We start from the raw sequence: 18309 nt of genomic DNA on the forward strand, positions 1-18309 counted from the left end.
ATAGAGGAAGATTGGCACAGATGTTAGCTCAGCAATCTTCCTCAAGCAAATCTTCCTCAAGCAAAAAGAGGAAGATTGGCAACAGATGTTAGCTCAAGGCCACTCTTCCTCACCAAAAAAAAAAAAAAAAAAAAAAAATTAAAAAATGGAATGGAGGAGAAGACTTAGAAAAAGTAAGCATAAACAACACTTTGGAGGAATTCTCCTGTAGAGTATATTCATTTCCTAGAGCTGCTGTAACAAATTACCACAGACTGGACAGCTTAAAAGGACAGAAATTTATTTTCTCACAGTTCTGGAGGCCAAAAGTCCAAAATCAAGGCATTGGTAGAGGCCATCCTCCCTACAGAGGCTCTAGGGAAGAATTCATTCCCTGCCCTTCCAACTTCTGGTGGCTATCAGCACTTCTTGACTTGCGGCTGTGTCACTCCAGTCTCTGTCTTGGGGCCACATCCCCTCCTCCTCTTCTGTGTGTGTCTGACCTCCTTGTCTCTCTCTTACAAGCACACTTGTGGTAGCATTTAGGGTTTGCCCGGATTACCCAGAATAAGCTCCTCCTCTCAAGATCTTTAACTTAATCATATCTTTTGCCATATAAGGTGATATTCACTCTGCTGCCATATGGGGTAATATTCGCAGGCTCCTGGGATTAGGAAGGGAATGATCTTTGGGGCTGCCTTTGTGCCTACCACAGGGACCAAGAAAAAGGTGAAGTAGCTGGAGGGGAAAGCAGAGTCAAGAGAGGTTTTGTTTTTCTTAAGATGAGGGAAATTACAGCATGTTTATAATCATTTAGTGGTTTACTGTACACTGCAGTAGCACAGTAGGACTGTTTACTGGTTCATCGTGTTAGCACTTTCACATGGCAGAGCCCGCAAGGAAAATAGCAAGCGCCCCTGCAAGATGAAAATTAGGGTTACTCTTTGAGAATTCAATTAAGAACACTCAAAATGTCATGGAGGAGACTTTCTATCAAACATGGCAGATTGAACATATGTTTATCTCCAAACCCCACCAAGATGAAAACAAAGGAATAAATATGGTATAAAACCCTAAAGACGAAGAGAACAGGAGAGCAGACAACAGTGGATCAGAGAGGTGAAGCAACTTCTGGAGATGGAGCGGGATAGCAGAGAGCAGGACGCTGGGACTTTTATGTTCAAAGACGTGAATATAAACAAGAGTAACAGTTCACTCCACTCATGCCCTAAAAGCTCAGGACCTGGAGGGACCAGATACCTCAGGTGGAAGGAGAAGCCATAGGGCCAAAACACGCAAATTGCTTAGAACTCTGTACATAAAGCAGTTAAACTCACAAATCCTCTCTCTAACCCTTTTTGGCCTAGCAACAACTCCCCACAGGATACAGAGGGTTTATTCTCTGGAGAAATGGAATCTGCAAACAGTCGAAAGCTGGGGTGCCCCTGACTTGGGGACACGAGGCACAGATGAGGGTAGGGATGAGCACTGAGCTGAAGATCAAAGAAGTGGGTGAAAACACGCATGCTGAATGCGGGAGCCACGTCCCTACCCCACTCCTTCCCCCCTGCCCTGCTGCCACCTCAAGAGTGGTGGCCATGCAAATACTTCCCAGACAGGAAGCTAGAGAATTCTTCTCTGGAGATGAATTGTCCCAGCAACGTGATCTACAGATTCTGACATTTGAGGGTACCAAATAAAAAATCTGCCTGTTCCGGTCACCTGAGGATGAAGGCCATCAATTAACAAGCCCCATTTGTGCACAGAGTTTCCAATTCGCTCTGCTTAGTGTCTGATTCTTAAATATGAATAGACAGTCAAAGATCAAACACTTGAGGAAAACTTCCAACACATACACACGCACACATGCGTGAACACACACACACAACAGAAAAGGGGGAGGGGAATTCAGAGGCAACAATGTGAAGAGCAGAAGAAAAATTACAAAGAGGAAAATTCCTTGGAGGGCTAAGAGAATATGTAAATCAAACAAAAACAGGAATGCCATATATTAAAAAAAAGAAGCAATCAGTGAACAAGAGAGTTAAAATAAAAAAAATTTAATAGAAGGATAAGAAGATAAAGTTAATGAAATTGTCCAGAGAGTAGAACAAAAAGAGAGGGCCAAAAGTAGAAAAAAGATAAGAGCTATAATTCAGGATCCACCATCCTGATGAAGGACCACAGAAAATGGGATGAGTGTGCAGGCTGAGCCACGGAGTGGTGGGAAACATGTAATGTACATAGGGAAAAAAAGCAGGTCATATCTATAGAATAAAAAAAAAAAAGAACAAAACTGCACTCATAAACAGCAACACTTGGAAGTTAGAAGATACTGGGTCCTTACCTTTAAAATTCTAAGGGGAAAATATTTCCAACCTAGGATCCTATACCCAGCTGAACTCTCAGTCAGATATGAGAGAAGAATCAATATTTTCAGACAGATAAGGTGTCACAAGTTTACCTCCCAGGGTCACTTTATCTGGAAGCTATTAGATGACGTGGTTGACCGAAATGAGGCTGTAAAACAAGAAAGAGGAAGAAGATCTAAGATCCAGACAGACGGAGACCCAACTCAGAAGAACCAAGAGAGGCGGTAAGAAGCCCAGGACGGCAGCTATGGAGCCAGCCTAGAACACAGCCACTCGACATCAGACCCAGAGGACGAAGGACTCCAAGAAGGAAATTTCTAGGGGAAAAATGGAGTTGATAGATTATCTGCTAGGTTTGACCATATGAACAAAAATATGGGATTTACAGATCCCTTGGAGCCCTTGGGGGAAAACTAGCAAAGGGTATGTAGAAAACGTAATTAAAAAACATGAAGGGGGCCGGCCCCTTGGCCGAGTGGTTAAGTTCACACACTCTGCTTTGGCGGCCCAGGGTTTCGCTGGTTCGGATCCTGGGCGAGATATGTCACCGCTCACCAGGCCATGCTGAGGCGGCATCCCACATGCCACAACTAGAAGGACCCACAACTAAAAAAAAATATACAACTATGTACTGGGGGAAGTCGGGGAGAAACAGCAGAAAAAAAAAAAAAGAAGATTGGCAACAGTTGTTAGCTCAGGTGCCAATCTTTAAAAAAACAAAACAAAATTAAAAAAAACCCATGAGGCTATCATAAATTTGTTAGGATACTTGCGTTATGTTATGATATGATGAAGTTTCTACTCCTTAGAAATTTTACAGACTTTGAAAAGTATTCCTGTCATCCCAACGATCCATGATGCTTTTCGCCACCTCTTACATTCCTATCCAAGAAACAAACAGGATCTAAGAGCCGAAGTCTTGACACTGAAGTCTTGACGCTAGGCCCACAGGGCGTCCCCTCTCTTCCCTGGGATGACAGTGGATGGTGGATGGCATGTGGAAGATATAAAAGAAAGCCCCAAAGGAGACAGACACAAGGGAAAAAGTCCATGTGATCAGACGAATAATTAAAAGTCAAAGATGGACACAATAATAATACAAATAATTGAGATGAATTCAAATGAAACATGAGCAATTCAAATTTGATGTGGAGGTGAGGGGAACCCATGGAAATGGTGATCATGGTAAAGTGATTAAAATAGTGGGGCCCAGCAATTATTCTGAATATGGTTTTGGGGCTAGTTAGAGGGAAGATCAGTGAGGACCGGCTTGGTCCAGACATACAGGGCCCTGTGAGAGGCCTGTCCCGTTAGACTGTAAAGTTGGCTACATGGGAGAGGAGAGTAGAGACGTAGCGAAGGAAATAACTTTAAAACCCAACAAACATAATCACTATTATGAGATTTGGCTTCTTACTTTTTTTCTCCACTTCTTTATTTTCTGATCTCTTCTCTTGCTTTTGTCACTCTGGAGCTCCACATTCTTCTCCAGGATCCTCGCTCCAGCCTGCATCTTCTTCCAGAACTTTCATTATCTCTCCTTTCTCTTGCTGTAATTTTCCATTTTGCTCATTCTGCCTTCTCTCACAACTCATAAACCCAATCATGTGTTAAATTAAATCCTTCTAACCCATCTCAAATCCATTTCTCAAACATTCCCCTACAAGCTCCTTGGTAATAGCTCTTCTCCAAGAAACGAATATCCACTTTTCCTCTACCTATCAACACATTATCAAACCTTTTCCTTCTCTCAAAATGTTCTCATGTCCCTCATTCTCACTCTTCTTCACTTCCTTTGTCCTGATCTCCGCCTCCATCCCCAGCAGCATTTCATTCCCACTCTCTCCCTCTCTTAGGCTCAGGCGCTCTCCTTTCCTCTTTCACATTTACCCCTTCAGGGTCAACAACGTTCTGCTTGGTCCTAATTTCTCCTGGTTGACTTGCAGGACTTCCCCTATCTGCTTCTCTTTCCTTCTTTAGCTTCAGTCCTTCATCTGCCTCCATCACTGGGTTCTTCATCTATAACCTCTTTCTCCTCCATAGAAACAGATTCATCAGTAATAGCATTCGCCCCACTCAAGACATCTTCCTCACCTGCTACCCCTTTCTCAGTCCCTTCCAGCTCTTCATCACTCCCTTCCACTCTTCCAAAAGGAATTTCCATCTCAGCATCAGTAACTTCTAACAATCTTTCACCACCAGTAACTTCTACCATTCTTTCAACATTCTCTTCATTTATGCTTTCCATTCTTGAACCCTCCAACTTCTCTCCACTAGTCTCCAGCTCCTCTCCACTGGTGCCCAGCTTCTCCCCACTGGATCCCAGTTTCTCTGCACTTGACTGCAGTTTATCTCCAGTGGATCTCAAATCCTCTCCACTGGTCCCCAGCTTCTCTCTACTTGACCCCAGCTTCTCTCTACTTGACCTCAGCTTCTCTTTACTCGACCTCAGCTTCTCTGCACTCAACCTCGGTTTCTCTTCACTCAGCTTCTCTGCACTGGACCTCAGCTTCTCTCCACTTGCCCTCAGCTTTTGTCCACTTGACCTCAGTTTCTCTCCACTCAGCTTCTCTGCACTCGACCTCAGTTTCTCTCCACTCAACCTCCGCTCCTCCTCATTCTGCCCTGGTTTATATCCTCTGGCTCTCAAGTCCTCTCCACTGGTCCCTACCCCAGTAAACTTCAAACTCTCTTTCAACCCAGACCCCCTCCCAGCCTCTGCTGTAGTCTCTGCCCTCTCTGATTCAGCCCCTATTTGGCGTCTGACTTGCTGCTTTCCCCACACCTCCTTTGGGCTGTCTTTCCCCAAACCTTCTGAACCCTGTAATGCATTTGCTACACTGTGCAGCAGCTTCACATCCATCCCTTCCCGACTCCGGCCTGACTTCCCTTTCAACACCGTCTTTTCCACATCTTCCAGTCTCCAGGACTCAGACTCAAGCTTCTGGTCCCAGATCCTAGGCTTTTGCGTGTTTCTACCCAGGAGCTCCATTTTCTTCCCGATCACAATGAGCCCGTTCCAGGGCACCCATAGTTTTTCTCGCAGCAGCTGTGTCCCTCTGCTTGCCGGCTCCAGTTGCGGCCACCCGCGGACCCCGGCCTGGCCTTGGGCGCCCTGGCCGCGGGCTTTGCGGCGCCCCCTTACCCCCCTGCGCCGGTGACCCCGCCGCTCCCTCATGCCGCAGAGCGGAAGTCCAAACGGAACCCCTTTCTCCACAGATATTACCCCCTGCCCTCGCCCCTAATCCACCACCCCCACCCCTGCTCCCCATTCCCCCCCAGCCTACTCCCACCCCACCTCACCTCACCCCACCCCACCCTCCCACTCTGCCGGCAGCCCCGCCCACCGCTTGGAGGTTCCAAACTGGGCTGGTGCGCACGCGCAGACCTCGCGAGGCCGTTGGAAGGCGCGACCCGGAGCGGCGGTGGGCGGGAGCAGCCAACTTGCGGGCGGAGGCTGACTCGGCGCGAGACCTCTGCGACCCCAGAGCCCCCGACCCCTGCCCCACGCTGTCCGCTGTTCCTGGCCCTTTCGGTTACTCGCTGCCCCTTAAAAGCTGGAGCCTGGGCACAGGACTGACAGGTGTTGCAGCCAATGGCGTCGCGCACGATAAACCTGGTACCCAATCAAAAGGCGCGGCTGCGAGGGAGCCGGGTGGGAACCACGCCCGACTCCAGGTGACTCCTTGGCAGGGAGGGGAAGGTGTCTCCGTCACCTGATAAGATCCCCACCCGGTCTGCTCATCCGGGCGAGTTAACGGGGACGAAGCTGCGGGAGCGCGCGGGCAGTGGCCAGCTGCGGAATCCTTGTGTGCTGCAGCCGAGAAGGAGAGTGATGGAGGAGCATCAAGAGGCTGGGAAGGAGGGGAAGGTAAAGAAAGGATGCAAACGCTCTCCCAACCTCCACCTCACTCCATGATACCCAGTGATGCCCAATCGGGCAGTAAAGTGTGTGTTCGCGCACACGCGTGAGCTAGAGAGAGGAGAGACCTGAACGAGGGGGTGGCACCTGCATGGGGACTGGTGAGGATGCCAAAGGAGGTAGGGTTTACATTTTTTGCCCTGACAGATGGAAAGGAACCAGTCACTGTCACTCCTCCGCTCCCCAGGACCGACTCATGCTGGCTTGAAGGGGAAATAGAAGTGGGAAGGATGTTAGGGATTGACTTCACCTTTCCCAAGGTGAGGGGAATCCTGCTCAGCACTAATGGCTTCACTTGTGTATCTGGGTTCATCTAATCATGAGAGCATTCATTCTTCATTCTTTCCTTTTGATTTCATTCAACAAATAGTTATTGAGCATCCTTGCCCCAAGGATGGTTAGGGGCTGGGCACACAGAGGTGCTCACTTTTGGGGGGTCGGAGGCATGTGCATAGTGGCCTTGGCTGAGGATAAGGATGGAGGAGCTGTACTCCAACCTTGAAGTAACACCTCTCTCAAGCAGTTAGCAAGTGGCGCAGGTCAGAGCAGAGATACTAAGGCAGCAGGAAGGAGACAGGACATTTGGGGGCCTACTGCACCAATGAGCCAGATTGCGTTTTCTTGGGGGTGGGGGAGACAGTTGGACAGAGGCAAAGCCTGCCCTGGGGTGTCAGAGAAACCAAGAAGTGAGGAATGGGGTTCAAGTGGAGTTTGGAGAGGTGAGAGGGGCTGAGAGACACAAAGTAAGAACTTTCAATATTTATCTATGTTCATATTCATGATTAAATTAGTTAACATATATAAAATACTTAGGGCAGTGCCTGGCATATAGGAAGAGCAAATATAAGTGTTAGCTATTATATTATTGTTGTTGTTATTGTTACTATTACTGTTATCATATGGGATGCTATGTGTTCTGAAGACGTACTGGGTTATCAAACTGATGGGTGCATCCCCAACCTTTGTAGGTGCCAGACTCTCTGAAAGTCCACTATTAGACCTTGCTCCCTAGAGTAAGCATTGCCTTCTCTAAGAGTCCCCCTCAAATATAGAGAAATGAAAAGAATAATAAGTGGGGCTGGCCCTGTGGCGGAGTGGTTAAGTTCACACGCTCCGCTTCGGTGGCCCAGGGTTTCACCAGATCGAATCCTGGGCTCGGACATGGTACCACTCATCAGGCTATGCTGAGGCAGCGTCCCATGTGCCACAGCTGGAAGGACCCACAGCTAAAATATACACAACTAGGTAATGGGAGGCTTTGGGGAGAAAAAGGAAAAATAAAATCTTTAGAAAAATAATACTAATAAGTGAATATGTAAGTAAAAATATAATAGAGGAGAAAATGAAATGATATAAAATACTTGACTAATCTAACAGAAGGCAAGAAAGAAAGAATAAAGGAACAAGAAACAGATGGGTCAAAGAGAAAACAAAAATCAAGATGGCAGGTTTATAGCCTACGATATCAGTGATTACAATATTATGAATGGACAAAAGACTCCAATTAAAAAACAAACATTTCCGGATTGGACTTTCAAAAGACAACTATTCTGTTAAAAGAGACATGCTTTAAATATAATGACACAGAAAGATTGGGAAAAAAGGATGGAAAAATATACATCATGAACACACCAACCAAAAGAAAGCTGGCGTTGCTCTATTAATTTCAGACAGAGTAGACTGTAAGACAAGAAGCATTACTAGAAATAAAGAGGGACGTCTTACAATGATTAAAGAGTCAATCCAACAGGAAGATAAAAGCCCTAAATTTATATGCGCCTAATAACGCAGCTTCAAAATAAGCAAAGCAAAAGATCACAGAATTAAAAGGAGAAACAGACAAACCCACAATTACAGTTAGAGGTTTAACACAACTCTCTCAATAAGTGTTAGTACAAGCAGACAAAAAAATCAGTAAGGATTTGGAAGATTTAAAATAACATGATTAATCAACTTGATCTAATTGATTTATGTAGAGCTCTATACCCAAAAACTGTAGAAAACACATTCTTTTCAAGTGCACATGAAACATTTACCAAAATACATTATATGTTGGGCTATAAAACAAGTATCAACAAATTTTAAAATATTGAAGTCTGGGCCCGCCTGGTGGCACAGTGGTTAAGTTTGCATGTTCTGCTTAGGCAGCCCGTGGTTCGTCGGTTTGGATCCCAGGTACGGACCTATGCACTGCTTGTCAAGCCATGCTGTGGCAGGCATCTCACATATAAAGTAGAGGAAGATGGGCACGGATGTTAGCTCAGGGCCAGTCTTCCTCAGCAAAAAAAAGAGGATTGGCAGCAGATGTTAGCTCAGGGCTAATATTCCTTGAAAAAAAATTATTTTGGAAATATGACATATCAAAACTCATGAGATGCAGCTAAAGCAGTGTCCAGAGGGAAATTTATACCTCCAAATGCATATTTTAGAAAAGAAGAAAGGCTGAAAATCAATGATCTAAATTTCAATCTCAAGAAGCTAAAAAAAGAAGAGCAAATTAAACCCCAAGAAAATAAAGGAAGGAAATAATATAGAACAGAAATCAGTAAATACAAGATAAATATACAAATAGAGAAAATCAATAATGCCAAAAATAGTTTTTTGAAAATACTAATAAAATTGATAAACCTCTAGCAAGACTGATAAAAGAGAGAGAGAGCAGAAGGGAGACTAAGAGGGAGGAAGGCAGGAAATATTCCCAATATCAGGAATGATAAAGGGGCCATCTCTAGAGATGTTTCAGTCATTAAAAAGATAAGAGTATTTAAGAACGAGTATATGCCAACAAATTAGAGAATTTAGATGAAATGGACAAACTCCTTGAAAAATGCAACTTACCAAACCTGAAACAGAAAGAAGTAGAAAATCTGAGTTGTCTATGCCTATTATAGGAACTAAAGCTGTAATTAGAAACTTTTCCAAAAATACCTCTCTAAGCACAGATAACTTCACATGTGAATTCTTTGAAGCATTAAAGGAAAACTAGAATCATTCTTACATAAATTATTCCAACACCAGAAACAGAGGGCAAAATTCCCACTTATTGTAGGAGGACAACATCACCTTGATACAAAACCCTGTCAAGAGGAGATGGATGATGCGATGGTTGCACAAGTGAATATACGTAATGCCACTTAACTGTACACTTAGAAGTGGTTACGATGGTAAGTTTTATGTTATATATATTTTACCACAAAAAAACAGTCAAGAACATTACAAGAAAAGGACAGTGCAGTTTAAAATGTCTTGTGAACCCAGATGCAAAAATCACAAACAAAAGATTAAGTTGAATAAGCAATATATAAAAAGATAGTCTTTCATGGTGAAGGCCTTCTTACAGGAATGCAAGGTGGTTTAACATTTGAAAATCAATCAAAGAAATTCAGCACATATGCGGAATAACAGGAAAATCCATCTGATATCTCAAGAAAGGGAGAAAAAAATGATAAAAATCAACGCTCTTGTCAAACTAGGCATGGAAGGGAACTTCATTAATCTGATAGAGTACCTAAAAAACACCTTCAGGATTAAATGTTGAATGCGTTCCCTGTGAGATCAGGAACAAGTCAAGTATTTCCTTTATATCACCACTTCTGCATTGTACTAGAGGTCCCAGTAAGTGCAATAAGGCAAGAAAAAGAGATAAAAGGTGTAAAGTTTGGAAAGGAAGAACTAAAAATGTCATTATTTTAGATTATAGGATTGTATATGTAGGAAATCCGAAGATCTATAAACTGTTACAAGTAGTAAGTAAATTTAGCAAGGTTCCTGGACACAAAGTAAATATATAAAAATTGATTGTGTGTTTCTGTATACTAGCAACAAACAATTAGAAGGTGAAATTTTTTTTAAATTTTACTTTTATTTATTTTTTTGAGGAAGATTAGACCTGAGCTAACTACTGCCAATCCTCCTCTTTTTGCTGAGGAAGACCGGCCCTGAGCTAACATCCGTGCCCATCTTCCTCTACTCTATATGTAGGACGCCTACCACAGCATGGCTTTTGCCAGGCAGTGCCATGTCTGCACCCGGATCTGAACCGGTGAACCCCGGGCCGCCAAGGAGCAGAACGTGCAAACTTAACTGCTGCACCACCGGGCCGGCCCCAAAGATGAAATTTTTTTAAATATTATTTAAAATAGGAACAAGAACAACAAAAATCATCAAATACCTAGGACTAAATCTAACAAAAGATGTGCAAAATCTCTACAGAGAAAACTACAAAACGTTACTGAAAAGAATTAAAGAAGACCTAAATAATTGGAAAGATATTCCATGTTTATGGGATGGAAGATTCAATATTGTAAAAATATCTATCCTTCCCAAATTGATTTATAGACTCAGTGTAATCTCAATCAAAATCCCAGCGCGTTTTTTTGGGTGGAAACAATCTGATTTGAAAATTTATGCAGAAATGCAAAAGGACCTATAATAGCCAAAATGATTTTGAAAAAGAAAAACAAAGTTAATTCCATCTGATTTCAAGGTTACTTATTAATTACAGTAATCAAGACAGGGTGATATTATCAAAGGTATGGCCATATAGATCAGTGGAACAGAATAGAGAGTAAAGAACTGATCACACTTATGGGGTCAATTGATTTTCTACCAAGGTGTGCCCCAAACAAATCAATAGTGAAAAGATAGTCTTTTTTTTTAACAAATAGTGCTAAAATAACTGGCTATTTATATGGCAAAAAATGAATTATAACCCATGCCATATACTGGATACAAAATGAATTGAAAATGTATAATAGACCTAAATATAAAAGCTAAAACTATTAATTTCTAGAAGAAGAACAAAGATAATATCTTCATGACCCTGAGGTAGGCAAAAGTTTCTCCAAGACTACACAAAAATCCTTAACCATAAAAGACAAGACTGATATATTGAGCTTGTAAAATTATAAGCCATTGGGCCCACCCCGTGGCGGAATGCTTAAGTTCCCACGCTCTGCTTCGGTGGCCCAGGGTTTCGCCGGTTGGAATCCTGGGTGCGAGTTTCGCCGGTTGGAATCCTGGGTGCGGACATGGTACTGCTCCTCAAGCCATGCTGAGGCGGCATCCAACATGCCACAACTAGAAGGACCCACAACTAAAAATATACAACTATGTACCAGGGGCTTTGGGAGAAAAAGGGAAAATAAAATCTTTAAAAAAAAAAAGAATCTTAAAAAAAAATAAGCCAATAAGAGAGTGAACAGCAACCCATAGAGTAGGAGATATTGGCAACACACATAACCAACAAGGGGCTTGTCTCCAGGGTATATAAAGAGTTCCTACAAATCAATAAGAAAAAGATAGTCTGATTTTAAAAAGAGGAGAGCAGAGGAGGAGCAAAAGACTGAAGAGGTGCTTTACAAAAGAAGATATCCAAATGGCCAATAGGTACATCAAATGGTGTTCAACATCATTCCTCACCAGGGAATACGAGTTGAAGCCACAATGTGCTATTACCATACCTCCACCAGTATGGCTAAAATAAAAAGGACTGACAATTCTAAGTATTGACAAGGATGCAGTGCAACTGGAACTTGCATACGATGCTAGGAGGAGTATAAATTGGTCCAACCACCTTGGAAAACTGTTTGGCAATATCTATGAAAGCATTTTAAACACAAGCCCACCTTATGACCAAGCATTTCTCATGCCCAACAGAACTGAGTACTTAGGTCCCTCAAAAGACATATGCAAAAATATTCATGGCAGGGGCTGGCCCGGTGGCACAGAGGTTAAGTTCGCATGTTCCGCTTCAGCAGCCCAGGGATTCACCAGTTTGGATCCCAGGTGTGGACATGGCACCACTTGGTAAGCCACGCTGTGACAGGCGTCCCACATATAAAGTAGAGGAAGATGGGCATGGATGTTAGCTCAGGGCCAGTCTTCCTCAGCAAAAAGAGGAGGATTGGCAGCAGATGTTAGCTCAGACCTAATCCTCCTCAAAAAAAAAAAAAAATATATATATATATATATTCATGGCAGCTTTATTCATAATAGCCCCAAACTTGAAATAATCCAAATGACCACCAACAGTGGAATGGATACATAAGCTCTCTCTCTCTCTCTCTCTATATATATATATTCATGCCATGGACTACTACACAGCGATGAAAAAGGACTAGTGCTGCACTCAGCAACAGAGATGGATCTCACTAAGGAACACAGACACAAAAGAGTATAGAGTGTATAGTTGCATTATATGAAGTTCAAGACCAGGTAAAATTAATCAATGTGATAGAAGTCAGAATGGGGGTCCCCAACATGTGCCAAATGTGTGCCACAACCTGTGAGAGGAGAGCGTGAGGCCTCTGGGTGTGGCAGGTGGGCAGGGGACACTTTAAATACTGGTGAGCAATGCTTGAAGGTAGAGTGGCTTTTAAGCCTCTTCCCTTCTTAGGCACGATAGCGGGGACATAGTGGGTGTTTAGGAAATGCTTGTCAAATAGCTCAATGCAAGAACAGACTGGTAGCCTGGTGCCCCACGGATCTTTTCACTTAGAGAAATACACAGCCTTTACTACAAGCCAGTGCCTCTTGGCACTGAAAGTAGTGAATGGAATGTTCTCAGGAGGTGGAAACTTATCCACCTCACTCTAGGCCCTGACGAAAGGGTACCCGAGCTGGGGAAGGGGTGGGCAGGTAGCTGAGAAAGTGCGTGGTGTTTGGAATCCAGAAACTGGGTTCAAATCTGGCCCTGCCACTTTGCAGCTGTGTGATCTCGGACACTTTATTTTGCCTCTCAGGTGGGCTCAGCTTCCACCCCGTAAGATGGGGAGAATTCTGCCTGCTTCAGAGGATGGGAGGGTGGGAAAGTGTTGTGCTAATTGTAAAGCCCTGAGCAGTGACTTACCAGGATCCTTCTGGGGCCAGCCGGTGATGCCGGGGCAGCGGGGAAGCAATGCTGCTGAGGTGGGCTCTGCAGGAGGACCAGAAGCCTCCGGCGAGGATGGGCCCGGGGGCCATGGTCAATCATGTCAGGGACATCCCCTCCCCCACAGCCCTCCTCCACAGCAGTGGACCTGCACGGGGACAGCTCCTTACAGGTGGAGATCTCTGACGCCGTGAGCGAGCGTGACAAGGTGAAATTCACCGTTCAAACCAAGGTGAGGCTGCAGGGGGCACAGGGCGGTTTGGAGGGCTGCCGCTGCAGGTTTCAAGAGCTTCCCTCAGCCTCTGCTCACCTGGGGGTGGTGGGCAGATGCCCGCGTAGCCTTTGGGCCCTGTTCCCCAACTTGGCTCCTGCCCCCTGCCCCTCTGAGAAAGCAGGCATCTTGTCTCTGATCGCCTTTGCCTAAGGCCCCGTGTCCTAACCATCCCCTGGCCCCCATCCTGAGTGACATCATGGACACTGGAGTCCCAACTTGGACCTGACCTGGCATATGGATTGGGGAGGCCTAAAAGTGGGTGCCTGGGAAGCTTGATGGGTGCAGGGTTTGCGGAGGGGAGGAGAGACCTGAGATGGGCTTCCTGCTTCCAGAGCTGCCTCCCTCACTTCGCCCAGACCGAGTTCTCAGTCGTGCGGCAGCACGAGGAGTTCATTTGGCTACATGATGCCTACGTGGAAAATGAGGAGTACGCCGGCCTCATCGTGAGGAGGGGCCGGGCAGGCTGGGGCTGCAAGGGGCAGGCCTGGGTGCTTGGGTGAGGCCGGGCCAGGCTTCCAGGTGCAGGTGATGGCCTTCTCAGCAATGAGAGGCTTCTCAGCTCTGTCCTCCTTTGAGCAGATCCCCCCAGCCCCTCCAAGGCCAGACTTTGAAGCTTCAAGAGAAAAGCTGCAGAAGCTGGGTGAGGGGGACAGCTCCATCACACGGGAAGAGTTTGCCAAAATGAAGCAGGAGCTAGAAGCGTGAGTGCCACCTCCTTTCCTTGTCTATGACAAAGCCCCAGCCTCTCCTGTGAGCCCCAAGATTTCTCTCATTATCCCCTATGGATTTTAGGGACTCTGACCTCTGACCCCAGGGCTGCCACAGGAAAGGGGGCTGGATGATCAGAGCCAAGGAGGGCCCTCGAGCTGCCTGCCATTCTATGCAGGGAGTACCTGGCTATCTTTAAGAAGACAGTTGCGATGCACGAAGTCTTTCTGCAGCGCCTGGCAGCCCACCCCACCCTGCGTCGAGACCACAATTTCTTTGTCTTTTTGGAATATGGCCAGGATGTGAGCTGGACCAGGGCTGGGGTCAACCCCGGGGGTGGGGGCAGGGCTCTAGATGGGCTCAAGCCTCTGTCTCATCAGCTTGTCGAGTGGCATGTGCCTGGGGTAGGCGGTGCACATGCCTACCCAACATCACACCCTCCCCACCTGTGTCTCAGCTGAGTGTCCGAGGAAAGAACCGGAAGGAGCTCCTTGGGGGCTTTCTGAGGAATATCGTGAAGTCTGCAGATGAAGCCCTCATCACTGGCATGTCAGGGCTCAAGGTGAGCCTTGAGGTCCCTCTCTGGATTCAACCCAGGGTCTCAAGTTCACAGCAAAGATTGAGGCCCAGGATGGCTGCGGGAGGGAAGCCCCTGGGGGGGCCTGGCCTCGAGGGAGATTGTGCCACCCATGGGCGTTCGTGGCTGCCATGCTCCTGGTGACTGGGCATAAGTGGGTCCTGTCTGGCTCCCTTAGGAGGTGGATGACTTCTTTGAGCATGAGAGGACCTTCCTGCTGGAGTACCACACCCGCATCAGGGATGCCTGCCTGCGGGCAGACCGAGTCATGCACTCCCACAAGTGTATGCAGAGTCCCAGGGGCCCTGGATTCCCTGCCCCCTCTCCCCAGCGGTCCTACTCCCCATGGGAGAGAAGAGAGCAGGGACTGCCCTGTGTCTGTCCATGGCCACAAACACCAGGGGTGGGGCTTGACCTGCAAACCAAGGGGCTCTGATGGAGGGCTGTTCCCCAACAGGCCTGGCAGATGACTATATCCCAATCTCGGCTGCACTGAGCAGTCTGGGAACACAGGAAGTCAACCAGCTAAAGACGTGAGGACTCCCACTTGCCCCTCCTGCCATCTATGCCTGTAATACCATATCTGCCCATGAGGGGTCACTGTAGAAGCCTGCTATCAGCTCTAGATGGGAGGTGCAGAAGCTCCTTCTGGGATTTGGGAGAGAGAGACGAGTGGGTGATTTCCCCAAGCTGGGGGCTAATGGGAGGCAGGCTTCAAGCACCCCCCTAAGCCCCCTGCCCTAACTCTTCCTGCTGCCTCCTAGGAGCTTCCTCAAATTGGCAGAGCTCTTTGAACGACTAAGGGTGAGTATTACCTTCTGTGTTGAAAGGCCACCCAATGATCCTTCACAGGGAAGAGTCTTGGGAGAGGGCGTAGCTCCAGGACCATTTTGGAATGTTCAGTGATAATTTGGGCCCAGTGACACCCTGGACTCACCCTCCAGACTAGTTTAAAAGAGGTGGAGCAGAGACAGGGATCCAGCCTTATGTGTGTGTGTGGTGATGTGGGAGTGGGTAGGAACCGGGCTTGGAGAGGCACTTAGAAGGATGTGCCACGTGCCTCTGGCAGCTAAACTGTGCTGCCAGCCTCCTGCCCCAGATGCACACTTCCTCAACTCTTCTCCAATAAAGTCAGCGGAGTGTGTCAATCTTCCTAAAACGTCTGTTGAACCACATCTCATCTCTGCTCAAGGCCCCTCTGTGACCCGCCCCTTCCAGAAAGTGTCCAAGACACAAAGCCCAAAGTCCTCAGCTTACATTTTAGGCCTTTTGTAATCTGGCTACTGCTGTCCAAGTGCCCCCCACTGAACTTAGGGTTCCCTGAACACACACCAGGCTTGCAAACCTGAAAACCTTTGTCTATTGTCTGACTCCTATTCAACCCCCAAGATCCACATCAGATGCCACCTCCTCTGAAGCCTTCTCTGACCTGCTCCCCTGAAAATCAGGCTTCACCTAGAGTAGTTACCAAGTGACTCTGCTGGGTGAGCAGCAGCCCCCCAGCCCCTAGCTTCCCCTCTGCAAGCTCCCTCCTCAGACCTCCCCCCTTTCCTGATTCAGAAGCTGGAGGGCCGCATGGCCTCTGACGAGGACCTGAAGCTGTCGGACATGCTAAGGTACTACATGCGAGACTCGCAGGCAGCCAAGGTGAGAGGTGGCCCCAAGATCTCAAGGCTAGACGCCAGTGGGACTGGAGCAACTGGCGAGGGCAGGCTGGCGAGGGCTGCTGCTAAGTGATCTTGTGCCCCTGCTGGCCCCAGGACCTGCTGTACCGGCGGCTGCGGGCACTGGCTGACTATGAGAACGCCAACAAGGCGCTGGACAAGGCGCGCACCAGGAACCGGGAGGTGCGGACCGCCGAGAGCCACCAGCAACTGTGCTGCCAGCGCTTTGAACGCCTCTCCGATTCAGCCAAGCAGGGTAAGCCCTACAGCCCTGGAGCCCCTGCCACTGGGCTACCTACCCTGCCAAGGCTCCCAAGGCTCCCACTCCTCTCCCCTCTCCTCTCCAGAGCTCATGGACTTCAAGTCCCGCCGTGTCTCCTCTTTCCGCAAGAACCTCATCGAGTTGGCGGAGCTGGAGCTCAAACATGCCAAGGTGAGCCCTCCCGCCTCACTGAGCCCTCTTGCTGCCCCCGACCCCCAGGCCTGCAGATTCTTAGCTACTGTGTGTTGGGGGTAAGGGGAAAGGCAGCTGTGAGCAGCCCCAGCTGAAGTTCAGGGCCGCGTTTCCCCGTCTCGGCCAGAACCCTTCCCTTTTCCCCATCAGCAGTAAGCCCTCAGATGGCAACTGTTATTGCTGAGGACAGGGATGTGGGTGGGGAAGAGACCCGAGTTCTGAGGTACAGGAAGAGCAGCACCCTGTCTCAGGGAACAGGGGACATCAAGGACTTCTCTCCTCTACAGGCCAGCACACTGCTTCTCCGGAACACCCTTGTTGCCCTCAAGGGGGAGCCTTAGAGCAGCCAGAGCCTGCGCTGGGACCTCTAGTGACAAAGTCCCCCAGACCTCCCACCCTAACAAGATGCCTCCTTCCCCACCACAGCAGCCACTGTCCATGCCCCGTGACCCCCCAGGGCAAGCCCAAGCCCAAGCCCCAGCCCCACCCAAAGGTGCCAGGCCCTGCAAGAGGGAGATAGGGCAGCATGGGCACCATACTTGGCCACATGTAAACAGAGCCCCAATGGGGGAGCCCAGGGGCCCTGACCTCCCTCCCCACGGGGCTGAGGGGCGGCCCTCTGGTCCCTGAGTTCATTTGTCCCCAGCCTGTTCACAAATAAAGCACATTTTATAGCGAGTAAGTCTGCTTGTCCTTACTTCCCACAGCTCCAAGGTCCACCAGGCACACCCTGTCAGGGTGCTATGGAGACCAGATCCTGGGGCAACAAAGGAGGCACCCTTGCAGCATCCTTGGCCATTTTCCAGTGCCAGCAGGCTCTCCATGGGAAGGTGCAAGACCCAGAACTTGGAACCCAGGAGCAGTCTTCAAGGCGTGCCACAACCCCCATAAACCCTGGTACAGACCCCACACAAGGCTGATCACAAATCCTCTACACCCATTTCCTAACCAGTAAAATGGAACTACCCTGTCCTGCCTCCCTCTCAGATACTGCCAAGCTCCAAGGAACTAAGGAACCAGCTCTAATTCCAGGAGGCTTTTGTAGTTCAGTTGACTGGGGGGGTGGGGTGGGGGGGGGGGGTTAATAAATCCTGCCTACCCTAGAATGAGACTTCTAGGCAGCTGCTCGGCAGCTGAAAGCCCAAAGTACTAACTGGAGTGTCCAAAGCAGTGCTGGCAAAAGGCTCAGGCCCCAGCCAACACCCTCTTGGTTAAACACAGGGAGGTGGAGGCCAAGACACCTGGGTCTGAAGTCCTGGGCTCCACCTGGTTGGCCCCACCCTGGACTCCAGCCACATGTGCAGAAGGCCAAAGGCTCAACTTAGCTTCTGATTCACGGCAGCCACTGGACCTGGCCCTCATAAATGAGTCAGCCATCCAGGAAAAAAGGCAGAAAAGACCACAGAGAACCTGGAAGGTGGAAAAAGTAGCTCAGGGCGCAATCTGTGACTTGCAACCTCACAGCCCACATTGGGCAGGACTGAGCAG

At 47.7% G+C, this 18309-nt stretch overlaps 2 protein-coding genes across 13 annotated transcripts in view; one reads left to right on the forward strand and one right to left on the reverse strand.

The window, feature by feature from the left end:
• The window catches only part of LOC106833561 (golgin subfamily A member 6-like protein 22), a 38102-nt gene extending 32461 nt beyond the window's left edge, over nucleotides 1–5641 (reverse strand). For 5 of the 8 annotated variants that reach the window (XM_014844820.3, XM_014844823.3, XM_014844824.3 and 2 more), the window contains exon 1: nucleotides 3769–5641. In XM_014844820.3, the coding sequence (XP_014700306.3) occupies nucleotides 4342–5529 (1188 nt within the window). In that variant the 5' untranslated portion in view covers nucleotides 5530–5641 and the 3' untranslated portion in view covers nucleotides 3769–4341. Of the gene's footprint in view, nucleotides 1–2443; nucleotides 2500–3768 lie in introns of all 8 variants that reach the window. The other 3 variants (XM_070488191.1, XM_070488190.1, XR_011495171.1) reach the window with 2 other exon arrangements.
• Nucleotides 5642–5735: 94 nt separating this feature from the next.
• Nucleotides 5736–18217, forward strand: SNX32 (sorting nexin 32). 5 transcript variants are annotated; one of them, XM_070488188.1, is made up of 14 exons: nucleotides 5761–6222; nucleotides 6421–6533; nucleotides 13272–13376; nucleotides 13751–13861; nucleotides 13998–14119; nucleotides 14305–14428; nucleotides 14584–14688; nucleotides 14882–14987; nucleotides 15161–15236; nucleotides 15468–15507; nucleotides 16264–16350; nucleotides 16464–16623; nucleotides 16715–16800; nucleotides 17109–17923. In XM_070488188.1, the coding sequence occupies exons 2-14, from the start codon at nucleotides 6504–6506 to the stop codon at nucleotides 17160–17162; spliced, it is 1206 nt and encodes a 401-aa protein (XP_070344289.1). In that variant the 5' UTR covers nucleotides 5761–6222; nucleotides 6421–6503; the 3' UTR covers nucleotides 17163–17923. The 5 variants fall into 5 exon arrangements, with proteins under 5 accessions (XP_014700304.1, XP_070344289.1, XP_044617865.1 ...); XM_044761930.2 differs by having other exon boundaries at nucleotides 17529–17881; XM_044761931.2 differs by lacking the exon at nucleotides 6421–6533 and adding an exon at nucleotides 18043–18217 and having other exon boundaries at nucleotides 6046–6222; nucleotides 17529–17651.
• Nucleotides 18218–18309: the final 92 nt, after the last annotated feature.

The sequence above is a fragment of the Equus asinus genome, chromosome 17 (genome assembly GCF_041296235.1).
Source record: "Equus asinus isolate D_3611 breed Donkey chromosome 17, EquAss-T2T_v2, whole genome shotgun sequence".
In the NCBI taxonomy this organism is placed as follows: domain Eukaryota; kingdom Metazoa; phylum Chordata; class Mammalia; order Perissodactyla; family Equidae; genus Equus; species Equus asinus.